This window comes from Lepisosteus platostomus, chromosome 9 (assembly GCF_059453375.1).
Source record: "Lepisosteus platostomus isolate fLepPlt1 chromosome 9, fLepPlt1.hap1, whole genome shotgun sequence".
NCBI classification, from domain to species: Eukaryota; Metazoa; Chordata; class Actinopteri; order Semionotiformes; family Lepisosteidae; genus Lepisosteus; species Lepisosteus platostomus.
This window is the reverse complement of record NC_142619.1, coordinates 16,993,448-17,013,758: the sequence shown is the minus strand read 5'-3', so window position 1 is coordinate 17,013,758 and position 20,311 is coordinate 16,993,448. Positions and strand designations below refer to the sequence as shown.

Below are 20,311 nucleotides of genomic sequence, written 5' to 3'. Positions count from 1 at the left end.
TAATAATTCGTGCTACAGCACATGGGCACATAGATTATTCGTTATATTGAAATTATTTTAGGTGTCATCAGAAAAGTCCAAAGAACACTAACAACTAACTGAAACAAAATATCCAATTGGAAATCCTTATACTGTACCTCAATACCAGAAGCATACAAAATAAAATGCAATAATCTTAGGAATTCATCAATAATGCAACTTACAGTATAGGTAGGAATTAGAATTTAGGAAGGTGTGGCAGAGTGGAATTATATATCAGAAATAACCCGCAAACTAGAGAACTGAAGAAATAGGATAAGGACAGTATAGAATCTATATGGGTTAAACTAGAAAAAATGGAATAACAAAAGGTGTATACTATAGACCACTTAATGCACGCATTAGTAGATGTTGTGTGATACAGCATACCGTATATTGAGAAGAGGAAGACATCTAGCAAAGGTGGCAATACATTTCCTGTAGATATCAATATATTTTCATACATAAATTGGGGTATAGTGATATAAAATGCAAAAGCTAAAAATACAAACATTGAAATAGAAATAATTGCCTTTTAACACATTTTATAAAGGAACTCACTAGGGTAGGTGTTCTTACCGATTAAACTCAAACAGTACTGTAGTTAAGGGAACTGATGTGATAGAACAACCAGTAAATATATTTTGGTGAATGTATTATATTTTGACTTTAAATCTCCAATTTAAAGTCTTGATTCTACAATTAAGGTTTGTACTGTAATTGTACTGTAATAAAAGTAAAAAGGGAAAAGTTATAAATAAGTAAATAAGTAAAAGTTGCAAAAAGTAGAAGTAGACTATGAAAGCTACAGGATGATATGGTTAGTGCTTAATAGAAAAGATGAAAACAAAATACAGAAGCAACCATTCATCATGCATGAAGTTTTTTTTATTTAAAAGCTTTTACAACAAAAGACCTAAGGAATAATGTTATATACTGTACTATGAAGTAATAATATAGAAGGTGCCGCATCAGTTCTCTGTTTAATCTCGTTTCCCTGAATGCTTACTGCCTGAGAATTAATCTTTTATGAGGAAGTTTATCACAAACCTTTGGAAAAACTAAATTCACCATATTATTATATTCACACTTATTATAGCATCTAGCACCTGGGTTTAATCCAAGTTAGGGGCAAATGATGTAGCTTGCTCTAATTCCTTCCAGATGGCTCCTAGGTCCCCTCTGCCTGCTTTCCAAAAGAGTACAATGGCCTGGAAAAGGACCTACCTACCAGTATATTCATTCATATTTTTGATTGTTCTAAGAAACAAGCTGTAGTTGGGCAAGACGAACAATTTCTCAATCCATATTGACTGTCCCCAATACATTATTTTCTTATACTGTTTTGTCGGTGATTATCTCGTTAAGCTAAAATTGTTCCAATAGCTTCACATGTAATACAAGTCAGGCTTATTGGTCTATAATTACATGGTTAAATTTCCTCAACCTTCTTATGGGTTGGCACTATATTAGCAATTTTCCAGCACAGATGCTACCCCTAATGTGAGTGATTGCATTAATTGCTTCTGAACAATATCTTGATTTCTTGAGTACAACTGGTAAGGGATCATCTGGCCCCAGGGATTAATCTTGAGGACCATGACTACCCGAATTCTATCTTATACTTCTTCTACTGTATGCTAATACTGTTGAATATAGAATTTTGTCTTGAGGCATGCTACTGACTTTTTCCTTCGTGAACATCTGAGTGAAATTGAGTGTGGAGCTGTGTCAGAAAATAAACCTTTAACTCTACTTGTACATGTAAAATGCTCTTTTAAAAGATCAGCCATTGTCCTGGAATTGTATAGATGTTTCTGATTTCTGTTCAGGTTATATTTTACTTCATCCTTGTTAGTTCTTTTACAGTTGTTGTACTAAAATAACTTTTTGTTAATGATTTATTGTATCCTCCATTGGAATGTTCCTTTCCATTTCTGTTGGGCTTTCCAATATCCTTTTTTTATCTTTGATTGCAATTCATCTTGCACATCGTTCTTTATCTGGATCCTGTTGTTTCATTTAATGAAGAGCTTTCTATATTTCCTAAAACATTGAAACTGAATGAAGAACATGTGGAGCCACCAGAACAGGCAAGATTATGTTACAGTAAAATCTGTTACCTGTAAAATTTTGGAAACATTAGTTTGAGCTAAACAAGTACAGTAGAACCCTTACTAAATAATTGAGAGTGGAAACTTGGAAATGGAAATGCAAAGGTCTTGTTTGACCTCCCTGTATATATGAGCATATTTGGGAAAGGAAAACATGACAGTTAATGATACTAAAGAATATACAGTATAATGTATTTAGAGAAACATTTATATCCAGAAAGCTATTAATAAGGTCACTTAAAGAAGGGTCATTCTTAAAACAAAAAAGTCATAGGAATCCAAGATAGGATTTCAGTGATCACTGTTTTATAGCATGTGTTTGAAGGAGCATGAAGGAGAATCTTTCTCTGATTTTATCTGGAAGATGTTACAATACAATTAACTTTGTACCTGATTTGGCTTTAATAAATGGAGAAAAAAAACTTTCCTGATCACAACATTTAAAAATGTGTGGATCTTTTCATAAATAATTGTTTTCCTAGTATTGTCAACAACTTTTTTTAAAAAATATTTAGTTTTAGGGTTAAAATCACAATAGCTGTTGGTTTAGCCCTAATAAGAAAAAATCTTGGTGAAAGGCTAGGGCGTCTAAGACTGAAAGCCATTAATTCGGGCAATTTCAAAATACAGTAAAAGCACACAAGTTATTAGATATTCCAAAATTAGTTATTATAGCCATCAATTCTTCATCCTCTTTAACAATTCCTAAAAAGTTTGAAGGTCAGTTCAATTTATGAAGAACACATTAATCACCTTGTCATTTACCAGTTTTGAATTACTCATGGCAATAAAATGGATGGCCAATTTACTAAACATAATTAATAAGGGTTTGAAATTAATAGGTTGAAATTTAACAATAATGATGATTCAATTGAGTTTGAAGCCGTGAAGTTCTATAATCAATTTAGTTTTACATTACAATCTGCAATACTGAGTCAGAAGTACTAGCTGTCTACTGCTATGATAAGTAATGGTATTGAACCATGTTTTAGAAATGTTACTGCTCATTTGATATTTTTTCAGTTGACTCACTTTATTATTTCAGAATTTGTGTTCATTTGTTTGTATAACTTTATTTGGGAAGTCAAATTCTTTCAATATCAAAATGAAACAAAGACCACATCCGGTGCAAGTGTCTGTTCTGAAGGATTGACTGAGATAACAGATACTGTATATACAGTACTAGTTTCTTATATCAGATGTTTTTAGTTTAACTGTGCCTCTCTCCAACTGAAAGAACAAATAAAATCCCCTATCATCCTACAAATCTATACCCTACAAAATAACCACATTATTACACCCAAATTGCATGTCTCCATATAGAACATTAGTATTTGCAATGAACATTTTAAAAATGTCAAACATTAATTAACCGCAATTTGAACACAATATAATTCTTTATATAAATGCAAATTTTGTAATGCAAACTGGCTTTCATAAAAAAATACACACATTTAATATTTGTAGGCTGCCCATAATCAACTTCAAGTTACAAAAGGATATTGCTGCTCCGGGATCTCTACACAGACAAGAAACCAGATCAATTCCAGGTCTAAAGCAATGTCCTGCACTGTCAGAATCACAGGACTGAATCTTTTATTCTTGAACAGAACATTGAGGAGTATAAGGAGCCTGATTCAAGTAATTAAAAGTCATTGAACCCAGTGGACTTCACAATAAAAAACTACAGGATACAAGTGGAAACACATTTTTACACCAATGGAGTATGAAAAAAAAAAGTTGTCTTTCTTATGTTCACAAATGCCACCACAACATTTGAATTACTACAAATTATTTTTCATAAAATTGTGCACTGTATTACTATAAAGTGCATTTCCTTTTAAATTCTTAAAAAGACTTACACGGGAGGAAATTTCAAGAACAATCAGGCAGCAGGAGAACAGTTTAATGCTGACAGACTACATTCCAAGCATTTTAGAGAGGAACTTCACATACTGTACAGTATTGCTTCAGTAAAATGTAACTGTACCAACTACATATATTGGTACAAACATTAGTTGCTTTGTATAAATACAACATATTATATTACACTGCAAATTAGTTTGGAACACTGATAAATGCATCACAATCACTACATATTTTAAGTATAATCATGGTTTACCATTGACTTTGTATCAGTAATCTATGCTAACTATGCATCTTCTAACTGCTTCATCCATTTCAGGGTCGCAGGGGGGCCAGAGCACATCCTGCCAAGCAACGGGTCCAAGAGGGATACTCTCTGGACAGGACATCAGTCCATCTTGAGACACAAACACAGATACAGACACACAGACTCACATCAGGGCCAATTTTCCCAGAAGCCAATTAACCTACCAGCATGCCATTGGACTTTGGGAGGAAACAGGAGCTCCTGGAGGAAACCCTCACAAACATGGGGAGAACATGCTGTGCAAAATCCACACAGAGAGCAACCCAGAACCAGAACTGAGCCCAGGGACCCAGCACTGCGGGGCAGCAATGCTAACCATGGCACCACTGTGCTGCCCAGAGATGCAACCTCAATTTCAAAATCAAAATACAGCATTACTTGAGCATTTTTTCACCAAATTTAAAGAGTATTAGCACACACATAACATACAACAGTAGAAAAAAGCACAGTGGAGTTTGTGAGGTTACACTTTAAAAGGCTTAGAGAAATGATAGATCTTTAAAAAAGGTTCCATAGATTTGGTCCTGCACAAGATGAAACTTTATCATGAATTTAGCAGAGCCTGGTCTTTGGCAGAGTAAAAATACTTGAAACAGCAAATTTATGATTAAGTGCTGGACTCTACTAATGCAATAAATCATTATAATAATCAGGAGACAGACCATTTGGTACCTTATACTGTACATGAACTGAAGATCCTTGGACACCCTTCTAGATTTCGCTGTGCAACTAACAGAGCATGTGTGTTAACTTTAACTTGTGATATCATGTTTCTGTGTGCAAAATTCACTTAGTGCTCAGAGTGGAAAAACTATTAAGGGTGTGTGTCATGTAGGTCATTTATATATAAACGTCTTTAAAGTATGATAACCTGCAACCTATTCACTGTACCTTTGTACATTCCCATCCTAACTGCCCATAACCTCCTTTTGGTTCCCTGGATTCCGCTGTACACCTATTCTTTAGTGTCAGGAGAGCAGCACTGTGCTTTTCCCATTTAACTAAAAACTTAAGGGAAAACCACTGCGTTATTTAACCATTAACACTACAGTAGAGCCAACCTGCTTCTCTCTGTAGCTATATGGGACATTCTAATCTTTACTTCCCTGGACGAACTGTAGCCTTAAACAACCCTTGAAGACTAGCCGATTAGACATTAAGACTTATGAGCTGAAACTTCATCGAGAGGATGGCAATTGAACACAGCCACTGCAGATCGTACTCTCTGCCCCTTGCAAACACCTGCACTTTTTCTCTGAGTGGCCCTTAAACCTCATACCCATACCCAGCACTGGTAGAAAGTCTACGCCCCGGGTGAGGAGACGGGAAGGACCGGTGTGAGGCTAGCAGGGACAAAAAGAATACAAAACGAGTGAAAATAAAAAGGCAAAAAGGCAAAAAGAAAGGGTACCGCGCTGCTGCGTTACCTCCAGCCTGGGCTTACCCTACTTAACGGGGTCCAGCTTGGAAAAAAAGAGTCGCTAGCACAGCGGTGACCTGACTGGATTTACCCTATTTAGCGGAGTCCAGTCTGGTGAGCAGGGCGCGTAAGGGAATAACATAACAAGGCGTGTGTGTGCGCCTGCCCCGGTGAAAGTGCATGATGGGACAGGCAAAAATAAAAATCTAAAGAAAAAGAAAACCTTACGCGGTTGCAACCCCCTTTCCAGTGGTGGCCCTGCTCATCCTGTCGGAGGGTGTCCAGTGTGCCTTTATAGAACCCGCCCAGCTGGGGCTTATCAGATGGAAGCCGGGACAGCTGGGTATACAGAGGCGAAGCGTCGCCCTTCTACCAGGGCTCCGCCTCCACACTGTGCACGCCTCCGCGTAATGCCGCACGGGACTAGCATAGTAAAGAATGGTTGAAAATAATACTGCATTTCTCAAGGGCTTCATTTTATTAAAAATGTTATCTTTATTATAGTCTTTAAAAATGAAATACGTTTTTAAAACAACATTTTCACAGATCTAAAGAGGTAGATGATTTATAAAATACTAAAGTGCAAAACCTGTTTCTCCTTTCCGTGCTCGTGTGACCAATGGGACAAGAGGAGTGCAATTTATTATTTTGCTTATATTAGGCTAGGGCATGTTGTTAATGCCACCGAATAATTCAGATGGGAAAACCATCATAAAGAATGACTCCGGAGCTTCTCTAGTGTACAATCTAGATATTTTCAGGGACTATACACACAAACTTCCGAACTCTACCAAAGTGCAACACCTTCTGCAAAGACAGGTATTACTAGATTTGCTCCTTTTCAATATTTATATTTAAGATCATAAGTGCTAACAAATCACGACTTGTTCCTTTTGATTTCTAAATTCAAACCTGGTAAATAAAAAGCTCACTTGAGTGATTATAAATTCATAATTTGCTTTCCATCTGCTGAGCACAAATAGCACTGTTACACATTGTTTAAGACCTCCTGCAATGTACAATATAATGTTTTTATTCCTATTTCATTGGTTAAATATGGAGGACACTGTATGCTTAAAACATCGGTATATAATAATTTCCATTCTGAATAAATTAAGTGTGGTGGATCCAAAAGGGCGCAAAGTGTTTCTCCCATAGTTTGACTAAAAAAGTGATACGAAGCTCTGATAGTTCTACTTTAAACTACTATAGAAATAAATAAGTGTAAGTTATTATATTATACAGTATACACATCCTTGTTATTATCCAGTAACAAAATGATATTAAAAAACAAAACTATGAAAGTTTAGTGATTTGTCTAGGAAACAATTTCTGCAAATCAATAAAATAAATATTGAAAAGGAGCAAGTCTAAATAGCTTACACTTCATATACAAACAATTAACATTGTTTTTATACTTCTGTTTTACATACAGTAATACTTGACCCCAGCTTATTACATTTACTTAGTCTGTTAATATCTTTGTATATTAACCTGAAAATATAAGTGTCTTATAAATTCTGATTAAGCATAACCTTAATAAATGTATGGAGGTACCATTAAATAAATATTTAGCACTAAATAAATACATTTTAAATGAATACATTTTTACATTACAAAGTAGATATTATTTTTTTCTGGTGAAGTAAAACAATCCTATGTTATGCAATCTTTTGACCTTAATACACTCAGTGGACTGCAATGCCAATGATATGGTGAATTGCTTGATTAAAGCCAGAACATGCCAGAATAAGGCTGAATAGGGCTTCGTGGCCTGTTTGAACTAAATTTCTCAGCCTTTACAAATGGAAAGACATGACTACTTTTTTATGTACAGTACAAGGCACATTATAAAAGACATTTTATAACAGCCGAATACAATATGGTTTTAATGTTAACCATTTTGTACGTTAATGTTTCAGTTATACTAATCTTCTTTATTGTCAAAATAATGACAAGACATTATGAATGTATAATCTAAAGTACATCATATTTTCTATCATAAATCTAAATTAGGTGAATCGACACAACACAGGTAATGGCTAAGTATTGCTCTTTTTACAGTATTCAAAAATAGTTTCCATTAAAAAAAAAATAATGCACTTGGAAAAAAGTCCAAAACGAATTAATTTAATAAAACTCTATCAAATATTCTGGATATATCTGGTTGCTATCAAAGATCACAAAAATCTTCGGATTAGTGATGTCATCCACACAGCTGTCATATAGGTTCACAAAGCTTTTGTCCTTTGATGGTGGCCTACAATAGGTGGAATTTCCTACAGTGTAATCCCCAACAAGCACACGAGCGATAAACATTGACTTAAAGGGAGGTTCACTTTGAAATACAGGTGGCGTAACGCCATGCTTTTGTAAAGATGTTAAATGATTCCCAGCACTACGGCAGAATTTGCTTGAGTACCCAGCATCTCTTGCAAAATATGTTCCTGAAACAAAATAAAAAAAAATATATGAGTATGTTTTTTGGAACAAAAATACATTGTGAAAAAATGTACAGTACTTAAGCAAATTTTCTTCATGGAAGAGTTTTATGACACTTGTGAGGAAGCATGTTCATATTTTATTTTGAATACATTTTCACTGAAATTTTGACAGCTTTCTTACAAAGAGCAAATTGATATAAATTATATACAGCATACAGGTATACACCAAATATATATATTTTTTATGATTTTCTTTAACAGATTAGCACACCTTCATATACAGATTCCATGTCCTTTATGATTCACAAAACTATAACAACATTTTGAGATAAAGGCTGGAACTGGCAGACATCTTAAAAACTTATAATTTGCTTACAAGCAGAATGACAGCTATTTGCATTTTATATTCTCTTCATTCATTGTCTACCCACAGAAAATATTATAGTATAGAATGTCTTTCAATTTCACCTTTTAACTTTCTTGGGGAAAGATCAAGTGGCTATTTACCCAAAATTAGTTAGAAGTTTATAATGCACACATCAGCACTTTCCACTTTTAACTGGAGACATGTACCCAGAACACTGAACCTATTGATAATCACCATATGAATATTCTTCCTCCAGTAATAAGGAGAGCTAAATAACATAGCTAGGCACCTACAATAATATAAACGTCTGAAAGCTGGCAGGCAATCCAAGTTCAAGGCAGTTAGGTGCCTGTCTACGTGATTCTATGGATCTTTCTCTCCCACCTTAACTTTTTGAACTACAGCACGTTTCCTTTTTTAAACGTCATTACTCAGTGTTTCCAATTAAAAGAAACATAGAAACACGAATAAGATAAAAAACAAACGCCCTCATTTAAACTAGAAAGCTAGCTGAGAAGCTACCCAGTAGTACTTTTCACCAAAAACATAGAATGTAAAATCAAGAACAATGACTGCTGACCCAGCAATCCCACAACTAAAAATGTGAAATGTCAGGGATTCAGAAAAATGTAAACTCTTCACCCACTTCCTCTCCAACTGAGAAAAAGATTAAAGAATTTGACTATCCTGAGTTAGCTGAACAACCTGTTCTGCTGACACAGTTCAAATATGGAGCAGCGGCTGGCGCTTATTAAAACGGGGAATGTGGCCGTGAGTTCATTTCTCTTTCATTTATTCAGCAATCATTTTCAAACCAGATTTTGTTTAAGGTCAGAAAAGGGAAAAATGGTACTGCTTATTCTCACTCAATTTCACCAGAGATTCAAGAATGCAAGACTGTTGACACAGAAGTCTGCTGATATCATAACATTTCTTCAGAAAAACACTAAATACAAAACACTACCTATAGGGTCTCCAGCTTTGGCACAGTGTGACCAGGTAGTGGAGGAGAAAACAGAATCTATGTTATTGTATGTTATATCACATTTACAAAAGTCTGAATGACATCCTTTCGTACAGTATGTACTATGAGATAAAGTACTGTAGGTGACACAGGAAAATGACCAAGGGTATTTAATCTAGTATTGATGACATTCTTCCTGAATTCTTTCAAAATTATTAGCCCTAATTAACTCCTCTTCTGCTTGAAATAATCCCACCATTGAGGAGGATCTGTTTCAAAGTATTGTTAATACTGTCAATATATAGTGTATGCCTGTTGGTGAAAAAAGATTCCACAAAGATTACACATTTTCCCAGAATTCTCTGCCAAAATTCCTTTAAAGAATATCCTTGCTTCCTCCGTGTTAGAGTATAGGGATAGAATACATATTGGAATTTCTAAATATACAGTACATGGAAAGATATGTGACCAGATATTACAGTATATTCCTCCATTTACAACATACAAATCTTAAAGAGATCTTAAGGATCTGCGGGGGGCCAAAATCTCTTAATACCTTAAATTTGAGTGCTATTCCTTAGTTATGCAAGCTGGTTTGTTTGGTTTAATTCTGACATTCTTGCGTCTTGTAAGCATGCATTTGAATAAAGTCTGCTCTATTTACACAGACCTCAATTTAGACTTAAGTTTATACACGTATTCAATTTATGTAAAGCGCTTTGAGTGGAGTGTCCAGAAAAGCGCTATATAAGTGTAAGCAATTATTATTATTATTATAAGTAAAAAATAATGCAATTATAGAGCCCTTAACCAACCAACCTCATTATCAGAGTTAATACAGAGCTACAAATTTCTGCTTAATATTGTTACAGCTTTAGGTAACTAAGAAGTGTCTCTAAGGGTTTAGATAAAGTGAGTGACACCTGGCAGTGTAAACACTTCCAGCTTCAAAGCAAAGAATTGGAATTCCCAATTGGAAAGTTTTCCTTGGTGTATCTAGTTAAGTTATGGGTAAAAGACTGACAATGATCAGCCCAGAAAGAGACCATATAAGAACACATTTTAACAACAGAAGAAAAGAGCAAGAGAGGGCAAGAGGAGTGGAGAGAAAAGAAGAAAGAAGAGAGGCAGAAGAGAGAAAGAAGGTCAGACCTCAAAAAAGGAGTCATGAGGAGTTGGAACTTGACGCTTGCGCCAAGTGAGAGCACTTCATCCAAACAAAAACTGATTGGAGCCAAACATGTAAACTACTGTAGTTCACATTTTTGCTTTACTGGATAAAATATACGTCAGTTACTTTCCTGCTTGTGGGGGCAATTTTAGAATGGGGAGATAGGAACCCATTTACTTTGTGGCATCCGGATTTGCAGGACGAGAGATTTAACTGCAGGTTCTATTGCCTTTATTAGGAAGGCAGTTTACTGTATATAGTATTGTGACCTCTGTGGGTATTATTTAAGAGTTCAATACTTAGTAGCCATCTGAGGTTTTCTGGGTGAGTAGGATGTTAGGCCTCTGAAACATCTAGTCTGTAAATACTGTATACAGTACATACAGTAGAGTAACTTGTGTGCTGTATGTTTTGTTGTGTGTAGCATAGTGTTTGTCTTGTCATTGTTAGTAAACACTTGTTTAACCAAGTGTGCCTGGATTATTACTCTTTTCACCAAAACTGTGCCAGAGAATAAAGAAATCACCCGTATCTAATTATACCAAACACTCAGGAATACTTTGTTGGCTTCAGTATGTTTGCCCATTTATGATTGTGTGTGCCCTGCAATGGACTAGCGCTTCGACCAGGTTGTATGTTGCCTTGCATCCCATGCATTCTGGGATAGGCTCTGGGCCACTGTGATCCTGAACTGGATATTAAAGGCGTAATTGAAAGCGATGTGATGTGAAATTTTTATTTGGACTGCAAAATATATTCTATTATTTAACCTCCAACATGCTCAACTGTCAGATCCATTAATCAAGACTCTAGTCTCTAGAATAAGTCAGCACTAACTGGAAGTGTGACAGGTCTTTAAGCCTGCAGGCATCTGGCAAGTTTCTGCTGTATTGAAACCTGAGAGCCCTAGAAAAGTAATACCAACCCCATCCCAGCAGAATATATTTCCAGAATTTAATCTATAAATTAAGTGCCTCTGCTTAGGAAATGATACTCGGAGTTGGGCAGTGAGATAACCTGGGTCTGAACCAAACCTACTGCTCTGGCAGCAAGTGCCTTTACTGGCAGAGTCACGTGGGAGCCCTTTGCATATTATGTACAGTACTCTTTTAATAAAAGTAATACATTCCCCAAAAAGAAAACCAAAAAGTTGGATTTTACATAACTGAATATAAACATATATAATGGAGGAGTAACCATATAAAAAAAGATGTGTGAATGTTTTATGAAATGCAAAGTAATTACTTGTAAAATGATAGTTGTTTTAAAGAAATTATTTAAATGTGTACACCTATAAAATACGTTAAATTTGCAAGTGTCAACCCCTTTCTGGATCTACTATATACTGTATGTGAAACCTTGAAAGGTAAAAATGTATTTTTGGTTAAAGCCCACCATTCTACTTCTGTGAGCTTACTGTAAATTGTCTCCAGGCTTAACAAATATTGTATCTATCTACAACATGATATATTACGTGTCTATTGTGAATATGATGAATTATGTTTCTGATGTGTGGACTGCATTGTGGGGCAGAGGTTAGTATCACTACTCTGCTACTCTGGGGCCCAGGGTTCAGTTCTGTACCCAATGTTCTATCTGCGTGGGGTTCATACAGTATGTTCTCTCTGTGTTTGACTGGGTCTCCTCCGGGTGCTCCGGTTACCTTCAACAGTACTGGTAGGCTAACTGGCTTCTGGGAAAATTGGCTCTGGTGTGTACAGTATGTGTGTATCTGTGTGTGAGCCCTGTGATGGACTGACATTCCATCCAGGGTGTATCCTGCCTCGTGCCCACTGCTTGCCAGGATTGGCTTTGTCTTACCTAAATTGGAACAAGCAGTTAGAAAATGGACAGATGGATGTTTCTAATGCAATATATTTCCTTCCCCTAAAAGTGGAATTGTCAATAAACCACACACATCAAAACTTTCATGCACGTTTTCAGAGCATTGTAAGATAATATCAGCATGAACTTCAAACCTACGACCAATTGCATAACATAACCTATTTACATGCTGAACTGAAAAAATCTCTACGGAACTATACCAGAAATGTTTTGTTTTCTCACGTGCATAAGAAAATGATGCAAGTAATAGAAAAATAAGTCTGTAAGCTGTATTAAACTGAAAAGGGCCTTTCCTGTGCATGAACACTGTGTGATTATACAAATCTTTCTTCCCTAAAACAACAGACAAAACCTGGAGAAAGGAGACTGTGCTCCAGCAGAAATAGTTGTACATCACAAGAATGGACCTCATAAACCAAGTTAACCAAGTTGGGCAAGATGATGCTGTTGATAACGTGATTATGTGTAGGCAATATTCATATTTTAACTGAATTATTTAATTAATTAATAAAATTGAATGATGTAATATAGTACTGTATAATATATTACCTAAACCAATGTATACTCCTAATTCTCCTAAGTAAAGATCCCAGCAACTGCAACCTACCTTTTCCATAGACATCACCATGGCTACCACTTAATCTCCAGTCAAAGTTGTGCGTACATATTGCTTGTATAACATTATAGCTGGTGCCATGAAACAGAATTCTTTCCTCAATGTCTTGAACTCGTTTTATCTTCCTCAGCTGGGCCTTTTTTCTTCAAAAAGAAAAAAATAACTTAAGTAGCCTTTCTTTAATTAAGACTGAGATCATCACATTTGGTTCTCTACACAAAACTAAAATGATTTGAGAACAGTTATTAACTGGTAACTGAATTTCTCTCTAAAATGAAAAATATAACAATTATTCTAGCTACATCATATGATTTAACTGCAGAAGTATTTTCTGGATGCCTTCATTTCTATTTAAGTGATGTGGAGAAATGGAACATGCCTTTGTCTCTTCCAGGACTGATTACTGCAAATACTCTTGTAAGTACTGCCTCTTCTAGGATTCACGTAATACTCTACACAAATTACCGAATGTTCAAAACCCAGTAGACAGGAATTGCGATTAGCTCTTTTCTCTTACAGTATGCCCATTTGTCTTCTACTCTGTAGTGTTTGCAGTGGCTTCCTTTAAGATCTTCAGACCTTCAAGGCCTGGTCTTTGTTTTGTTTTCTCCTATTTGCAGTCTCCACTCCACTGATGCAGATGTTTTACTTTATGTGTTGTTAATAACAGACTAAAAACTTTGGGTAACAGGGCTTTCGGTGCCTAAGCCTCTAGTTTGTGGAATGTCCGTCCAAAATGGACATGGGAATCTAACTGCTTGGATGCAGGAGATTTTAAACCTCACAGTATATTAATCTAACAAAATAACGTTTTCTTCTAAATAATTAGAATAATTAGGTTTATATTTAATTTAATATTTTTTTCTGTTTTATAATAATACATTTTTTGGAGCTCTCAGGTACACAGCTTTGATACATACTGTACAGTATTTAAGACGAAAGGTGTTTTATAGAGTTATTATTGTTATACTGTAACTTGCCTAGTAACATCTACAAGAAAGAAAACTGGCCAACATACAGCAGTAAATACTGTAGCTAGTATCTTTCAGATCTAAACAGTAGTAGCATTCATAATCACATACTGTATACTGTAATTACAGAAAATGCATATGGATACTAATAGGAGTTACCTGCAAAAAAATTCCCATAGGTCTATGTTTTGAATTCTCTTAATTGCCCTAATGTGTGCTGCCATTGTCCTCTCAAAGAGTCTGGCTACCTCTTTGTATTCATAGGTGTCTCCAAGTAAACTTATCATCTGTAAAACAATACATAAGGAATGAAAGTATTATTTTAGATAAAATCGTTCTCCACAGAATTCATTTCACAATGACATGTCATTCAGATGTCAATAACAAAGTTTTTTTTTTATTTTATCAGTTCATATCTGCAAATAATTGAATCACATTGATCACATATACAGTATGTACTGTACATGTTATACAGTATAAAGGTCTCTTTAAAAAACAACCAATGAAGAATTTCTTATATAAACAAATTCAAGATATACAATATACTGTAAGTCAACCCTGTATTTGAAAATTGCAGTGTTACATTGTGAAAAAACTTTAACCTTAAGGGTTAAGCTTTAAAACCTATTAGATTGAAATGGGAAAGAAAAATTGTAATTGTAAGTAATTTACTAACCAAAGTCCTTAGAACAATTACCCATGCAAGATGCCAAACTGTTCTGTGTGTCATCCTGTTCTTAATGTGTATACAATAGTTAACAAGAGTATTCTGCCCATTGATGTCCCATATTGTTGAATTACAAATTAAATATACTGTACACATTTAAAGTGAATATTTTTTAATCAAAACTTTTAAGTGTCAGCTGAGCAATTCTCTTCTTCCACTACCACTGGAAGGAGGTGAATACTTTTGCAGGCACTGTACAGTACATACTGTAGTATGTGTCCCTGGATTTTGCAAGCCTTATACGTAGAAACGTTGTCTTCACTAACAAAATTGTGCCTTACAATTATAAGATTCCAGGAAATGGATAAAATAACACCTTCATGTGTACTGTATGTTGTGATATGTAAAAAAGCATTCATGAAATTTCAACTTACCTATCCAGTCTATGCATTTCACGCTTCAAGTGTAATACAAATATATTTCACACACAAGACTCAAAATAACCTGTTCTCTTACCTGATAGGGTTGGTCTGTATCAATCATTTCCCAATGAGAAGGAACTGGCAGAGAAGGATTATCACAGATAAACCTATATAGTTAAATGAAAAATACAAGTGTATGTGATTTAGACAAAACTAAATTGATTAAGTGAAACTAAATAAAAGCCTAAACAAAACAAAAATAACATTAAACAACACTAGACAAAAAAGAAAAATAGGCAGCCACGAATTTCACCATCTTTCATTTACTGTAACTGTATAACAACCTACATGCTCTGCTATTAGGAAACAACGACAAAGTATGCAAAACAAATGCATTAATGATGCCGCCTAAAACTACCTCTCATGTACACTGCAGTACTGCACATGAGGACTTGCAGAAGTGTGGTGAATTCCCTATAGTAGTCAGAAGGTGCATAATAATTAATAGATGGTGAAGCATATAGCCACAAAATTAGGCTACGATCAAAGATAACTAGACGTAGCAATTAAGATAAAGTCCTTAAATTTCTATATTTAATTATTTTTCTAATATTAAGTAGTAAAGTAGTAGTAGTACTTAAGACTGGACAATTTACATCCTTTTTTCATACGTTTAGGTTAAAGTATTTGTACTCATACCCCTCACCTACTGTGGCAGGAGCCTGTACTTTAGGACTGAGTACTGTTCTGCCAGAGCTGGCTGAGGAAATCATTACTTTTTCTCATATCAAGGACCCCCCTGGCTTTGGCAAGTCATCTAGTGCTCTGCCTACATTCAGCACTAAAGCAGTAATGTGTACTGTATGTTTTCCATGACCCCTATGGCACTTGCCAAGTCACTGTTTGTTGCAGCATGTTGGCTAGATTTACAAAAGGTTTTTCTAAATTAAAGGATTAAAAACATGAACAAAAAAAATCTAAATGTATACATTCAGAAAGAAAACACTCCTAAAGTGTTCTTGTGGTACATGTGGCAGCTACAGTATGATGGAAATTCTTCAAATCAAACCCACCTGGCAGAGAGTTTATACAGTATATTATCCTAGATTTATGATGCTAAAATTAGCTTCTTGACTTCCATCTTGTAGTCTAAACTCAGATTAGATCTCAGAATCAAAGCATAGCTAGCCCTGTTCAATACTGGGACAGGACACTTCAACTTGTCATGATTCACCTTTTGAAGGTCATGCCAAATCCCCAGTAAGAGTTAGTTCCATACCTGAAAGCAGTCACAGAATAAAGTGCACGCTTGATTGGCCGCTGTTTTCCAGTTTTTGTGTTTGTCTGTTTCATCACTTGGTGGGGACACAGGGACCAAAAAGTAAGAAACAAATGTGAATGACAAATTAGAGATCAAAAGGCTGCCCTACTGAAAAAATCTAATATTAATGTTTACATTTTAATTTGCAGTTTCCCAATTTCACTCTTGCTACAGTATATTGTTAGACATGTGACATAGAGAATATACTGTAAATAACATTTCTTAAGTACTTCTATATAATCAAATGTACCACTGCTTTCATGCCCTTGTACTTCCTCTCTGGTATTACTTTCTTACATATTATTAAAAAAAAAACACAAGTAACCTAGAAAAAGCACATTCACCTCTCCATATCAGCTCAATTAATCAGTATTCAATCACTCAGTTCTAAGTAATCTGACATTTCCAAAATAAAAGTCCCAATTGACAGTACATACAAGAAATATTGCACTGTGGCATACAGTAGGTTCCACCAACAGAGAGCCACAACACTTTTATTAAGGCATTGTTTTTGTGCATACAAATGATTAATCTGGATCTCAATCAAAGCCGGGAGTAGGCAATCTCTCAATATGGAAACTGATTTAGCAGAATCCAGTAATATTTTGCTTTTTAAGGAGAGCTACAGTATTTGATCTCAAAAAGAAGCTGTAACAAGAATCCATGCTGTTCAACAATCCAATTCAAACTGTTTGCAAAAAATAATCAGTACTCCATTAAAAAAATACAATTGATTAATACATAGTATATTAGACAATATTTAGAAAAAGGTTATAAAAGAGCATTTCACCTAAACAAGGGTGCCAGAACTTTAACTGGGACTATTAGAGCTCTACTTTCACTATCTTGAGTTTGGGATGGAAGTGTAAGGCTTATGAATGGTTTTTGAATTACTGCATACTGTCACCTAAAAGGCAAGGTATTGACTGTAATTAGTTCCTGTTTAACTGGGTAATTAAAAGGTGTTATAGTGGCATGGGTGTTGCACTATTTCTACAGCATGCATTTAGCAGATCCAACCAGAAATCCTGAACCTCAAGGAGATGACCCTATCGGGCCCTTTGAACCTATCAGGATCTATGCTATTTCCCCAAGGTGAAGTATTAACAGAGTAACCTCACTTTTTCCTTGGTGAGGAGAGCCTGTTTTCATGACATTCCATTTGCTCAACTCTCTTCTGGATTAGTTATCTCTTTCCCCATTAATTGTGGTCTTGTCTTTTCTTAGATTTCAGCTTTTTCCTCGTGTTCATCAGTTGGATATTGTTTTGCGGATTGATACTTCACGGACCATGGACTGTGGATTTTATCAGCAAACCTTACTCCCGGAGGGGTCCTTTTAAGTACCGTGTTTGATGAGTGGCGCATGTTAGTTGGGGTATTATTACTCCTTGCATTTTTTCTGGATAACGCAATTCCCATGGGAATTTATGGAGAACCTCACGAAAATCTTGAAGGTACTGTATAAGTTCAGGCTACTCCTGAAGGTCAGGAAAGCCATTCAAACCTTCTCCGATGTTTTTCTTTAATTCACTGATTTCTTTTTTAATGGAAAGAAAATACAATCACACTTATGAAATACTAGATTAATCTGAAGTACCTCATTAGTGATCAAATTAAAACTATTAAAATGAACAAATAAGTAATGATTATTTAGTACCTGAAAAATCCAAAAGATATGTATATTTGGCTGTAGAGAATTCCAAAACACCTTGCTGGTTGCTTCTGTAGTGCTTTTCAATATCCTCGCTTGTCATGTTGCACGTTGAGCTTGAGTCAACCTTTTAAAAAAGAAAACACCAGTCAACACTGTGTTGTTCTTCGAAATTAATAGAACATCTTACAATTCAATACCAGATACTGTACCTCAAACATATGCCAAACACCACAATCAGCCAGATAAAACCAGCACCATTGAGAATCTGAAGTGTCCATATCCTCAAGGTCAGGGACGTCATCTTCGGGTCCTCTTGTGACAAACATGGTCTGGAAATCAATCAAAGATATCAAAACATGCAGGATACCATTTAGGAAGTGAAAAAGACAGCACTAATAAAACTTAGAAAAGCCTCAGATTTAAGTATCAGGTGGATGAAAAGTAAAAGAAACTCCACTGGCGCGTTAGCTAATAAAACACTACATAATCATGCCTGTATTAAGAATTATTGATTAGTCCATCATCAAGCTACTGTACCTACAGTGTAGACACGTTTTTGAAGCCGATACCAAGAAACAGCATGAAACTGTCTTCCTTTGTGTGAAACCTACAGTATGTTTTTGTCTTAATCAAAATACAATTAATTTATATTTCCTGTTAACTTTCCCCAGGGCTAGCCATAGCTCCACAATAATACATCCTATAGGATCACCAATGCCTGCCCAGTATTTTTGAGGCACCTAATCCAAGAATTGTATTTAGTTTTGCAAAGGCCTCCATGAAGCTCTCACATTCTCTGCATGACAGCAAGCTACAGCTGTGAGCCTCACTAGCATAGAGGCACAATTTGATTTCTGTGTAAAGTACTGTATGTACTGTACTGTATATGCGTATGTAGTGTACAGTACATGTAGTGGTTTGGAACATACTGTATACATTGTTGAGATTCTCAATAATACACAGAACGTGAATTAAAACACTCTTTCCTCTAACTTGCTGCAATTGCAAACTTCGATTACGCGACTGTGAATGCTTCTTCTTTACTACAAGCTCTTCCACTAAAATGTACACGTTCGTTTCTTTTAAAGCTGTCCTAATCAACACTTGCAAATGACAATACTTTAAAAATGTAATATAAAATCTGAATACACATAAACACTTACAAACTTTAGCTAGCGTTACGTCGATATTGTTGTGTCGGTGACCTTCTACTAACGTGTCTTCATAAATTTAAGAATATAAATTCTCTAAATTTTAGAAAGTCTTATACCATCCCAGTTCCTATTTCTGTTTCTCGCTTGCTTCCGCACACATGACGTTTTCATTGTGACAAGCCAATTGGAAGAAAGAACTCTGACGTTTCGTCACAAACATATGCTGCACAGGAAAGCGAGAAAACAATCTTTGTTTTTCATACATCATTGGTTAAATCCCTTGGGGAAAAGATTCTCTGATTCAAAACTGTTTAATAAACAGATTAAGAGTTTCAAAATATCATGTTCCGCTTTAAAATCCCATGTCTGGTATAATAAAAGCACGAGTGGAGTGTTACCTTTTATTGCCAATAATTCTTGTGAATAGAGACAACGGTTTTTCTTCTTTCGAAAATACATTTTGGTTGATAGATTTTAATTTTTGATTTTATTTTTACAGTAACTTGACCGTACTGTGCATTCATTTACAAAAAAGAAAGGATGGATCCTGTACATGTTGTTTAACAAAATACAGCAGTAAGATGTCAGATACAGTAAGATGTCAAGTAAGAGATGTGCTGGTAGAAGTAAAGGAGTCAATTACTGTATAAGGTTAGCTCTTTATGGTTATCGATTGTTGTGATACAGATACTTTTAAGTAAGATTACCAAGTTTGAGTAGGTGTGAGAAAAATAATATTTTTTTAAAGGTGGATGAAAAAAAATCACATAATTCCAGTCAAAAAGCCCAACAGGGTTAAACTACTGTATGTTGGGTTCTGATGGCTGTACACCTCAAGAGAAGTAAAAAAGGCCATAAAAGAAGTCAATAACCTGCAAAACCTATTTAAGCCATATTCTAGAGCAAAACAATGTGGCATTTAAAGGTATAGCAAAAACAGCAATGTCCAGAATTGCATTTTCATATACTGTATGTCGAAGTTTCCCCT

The 20,311-nt window shown here is 35.3% G+C and overlaps 1 protein-coding gene across 1 annotated transcript; it reads right to left on the bottom strand.

Moving 5' to 3' along the window:
* Positions 1 to 6,196: 6,196 nt before the first annotated feature.
* LOC148654570 (protein mono-ADP-ribosyltransferase PARP11-like) lies at positions 6,197 to 19,485 on the bottom strand. The gene is made up of 8 exons (XM_088646990.1): positions 19,333 to 19,485; positions 18,379 to 18,498; positions 18,173 to 18,293; positions 16,472 to 16,547; positions 15,287 to 15,359; positions 14,263 to 14,390; positions 13,124 to 13,275; positions 6,197 to 8,172 (listed from the first exon to the last, which is right to left on the bottom strand). The coding sequence occupies exons 2-8, from the start codon at positions 18,493 to 18,495 to the stop codon at positions 7,856 to 7,858; spliced, it is 984 nt and encodes a 327-aa protein (XP_088503116.1). The 5' UTR covers positions 18,496 to 18,498; positions 19,333 to 19,485; the 3' UTR covers positions 6,197 to 7,855.
* Positions 19,486 to 20,311: the final 826 nt, after the last annotated feature.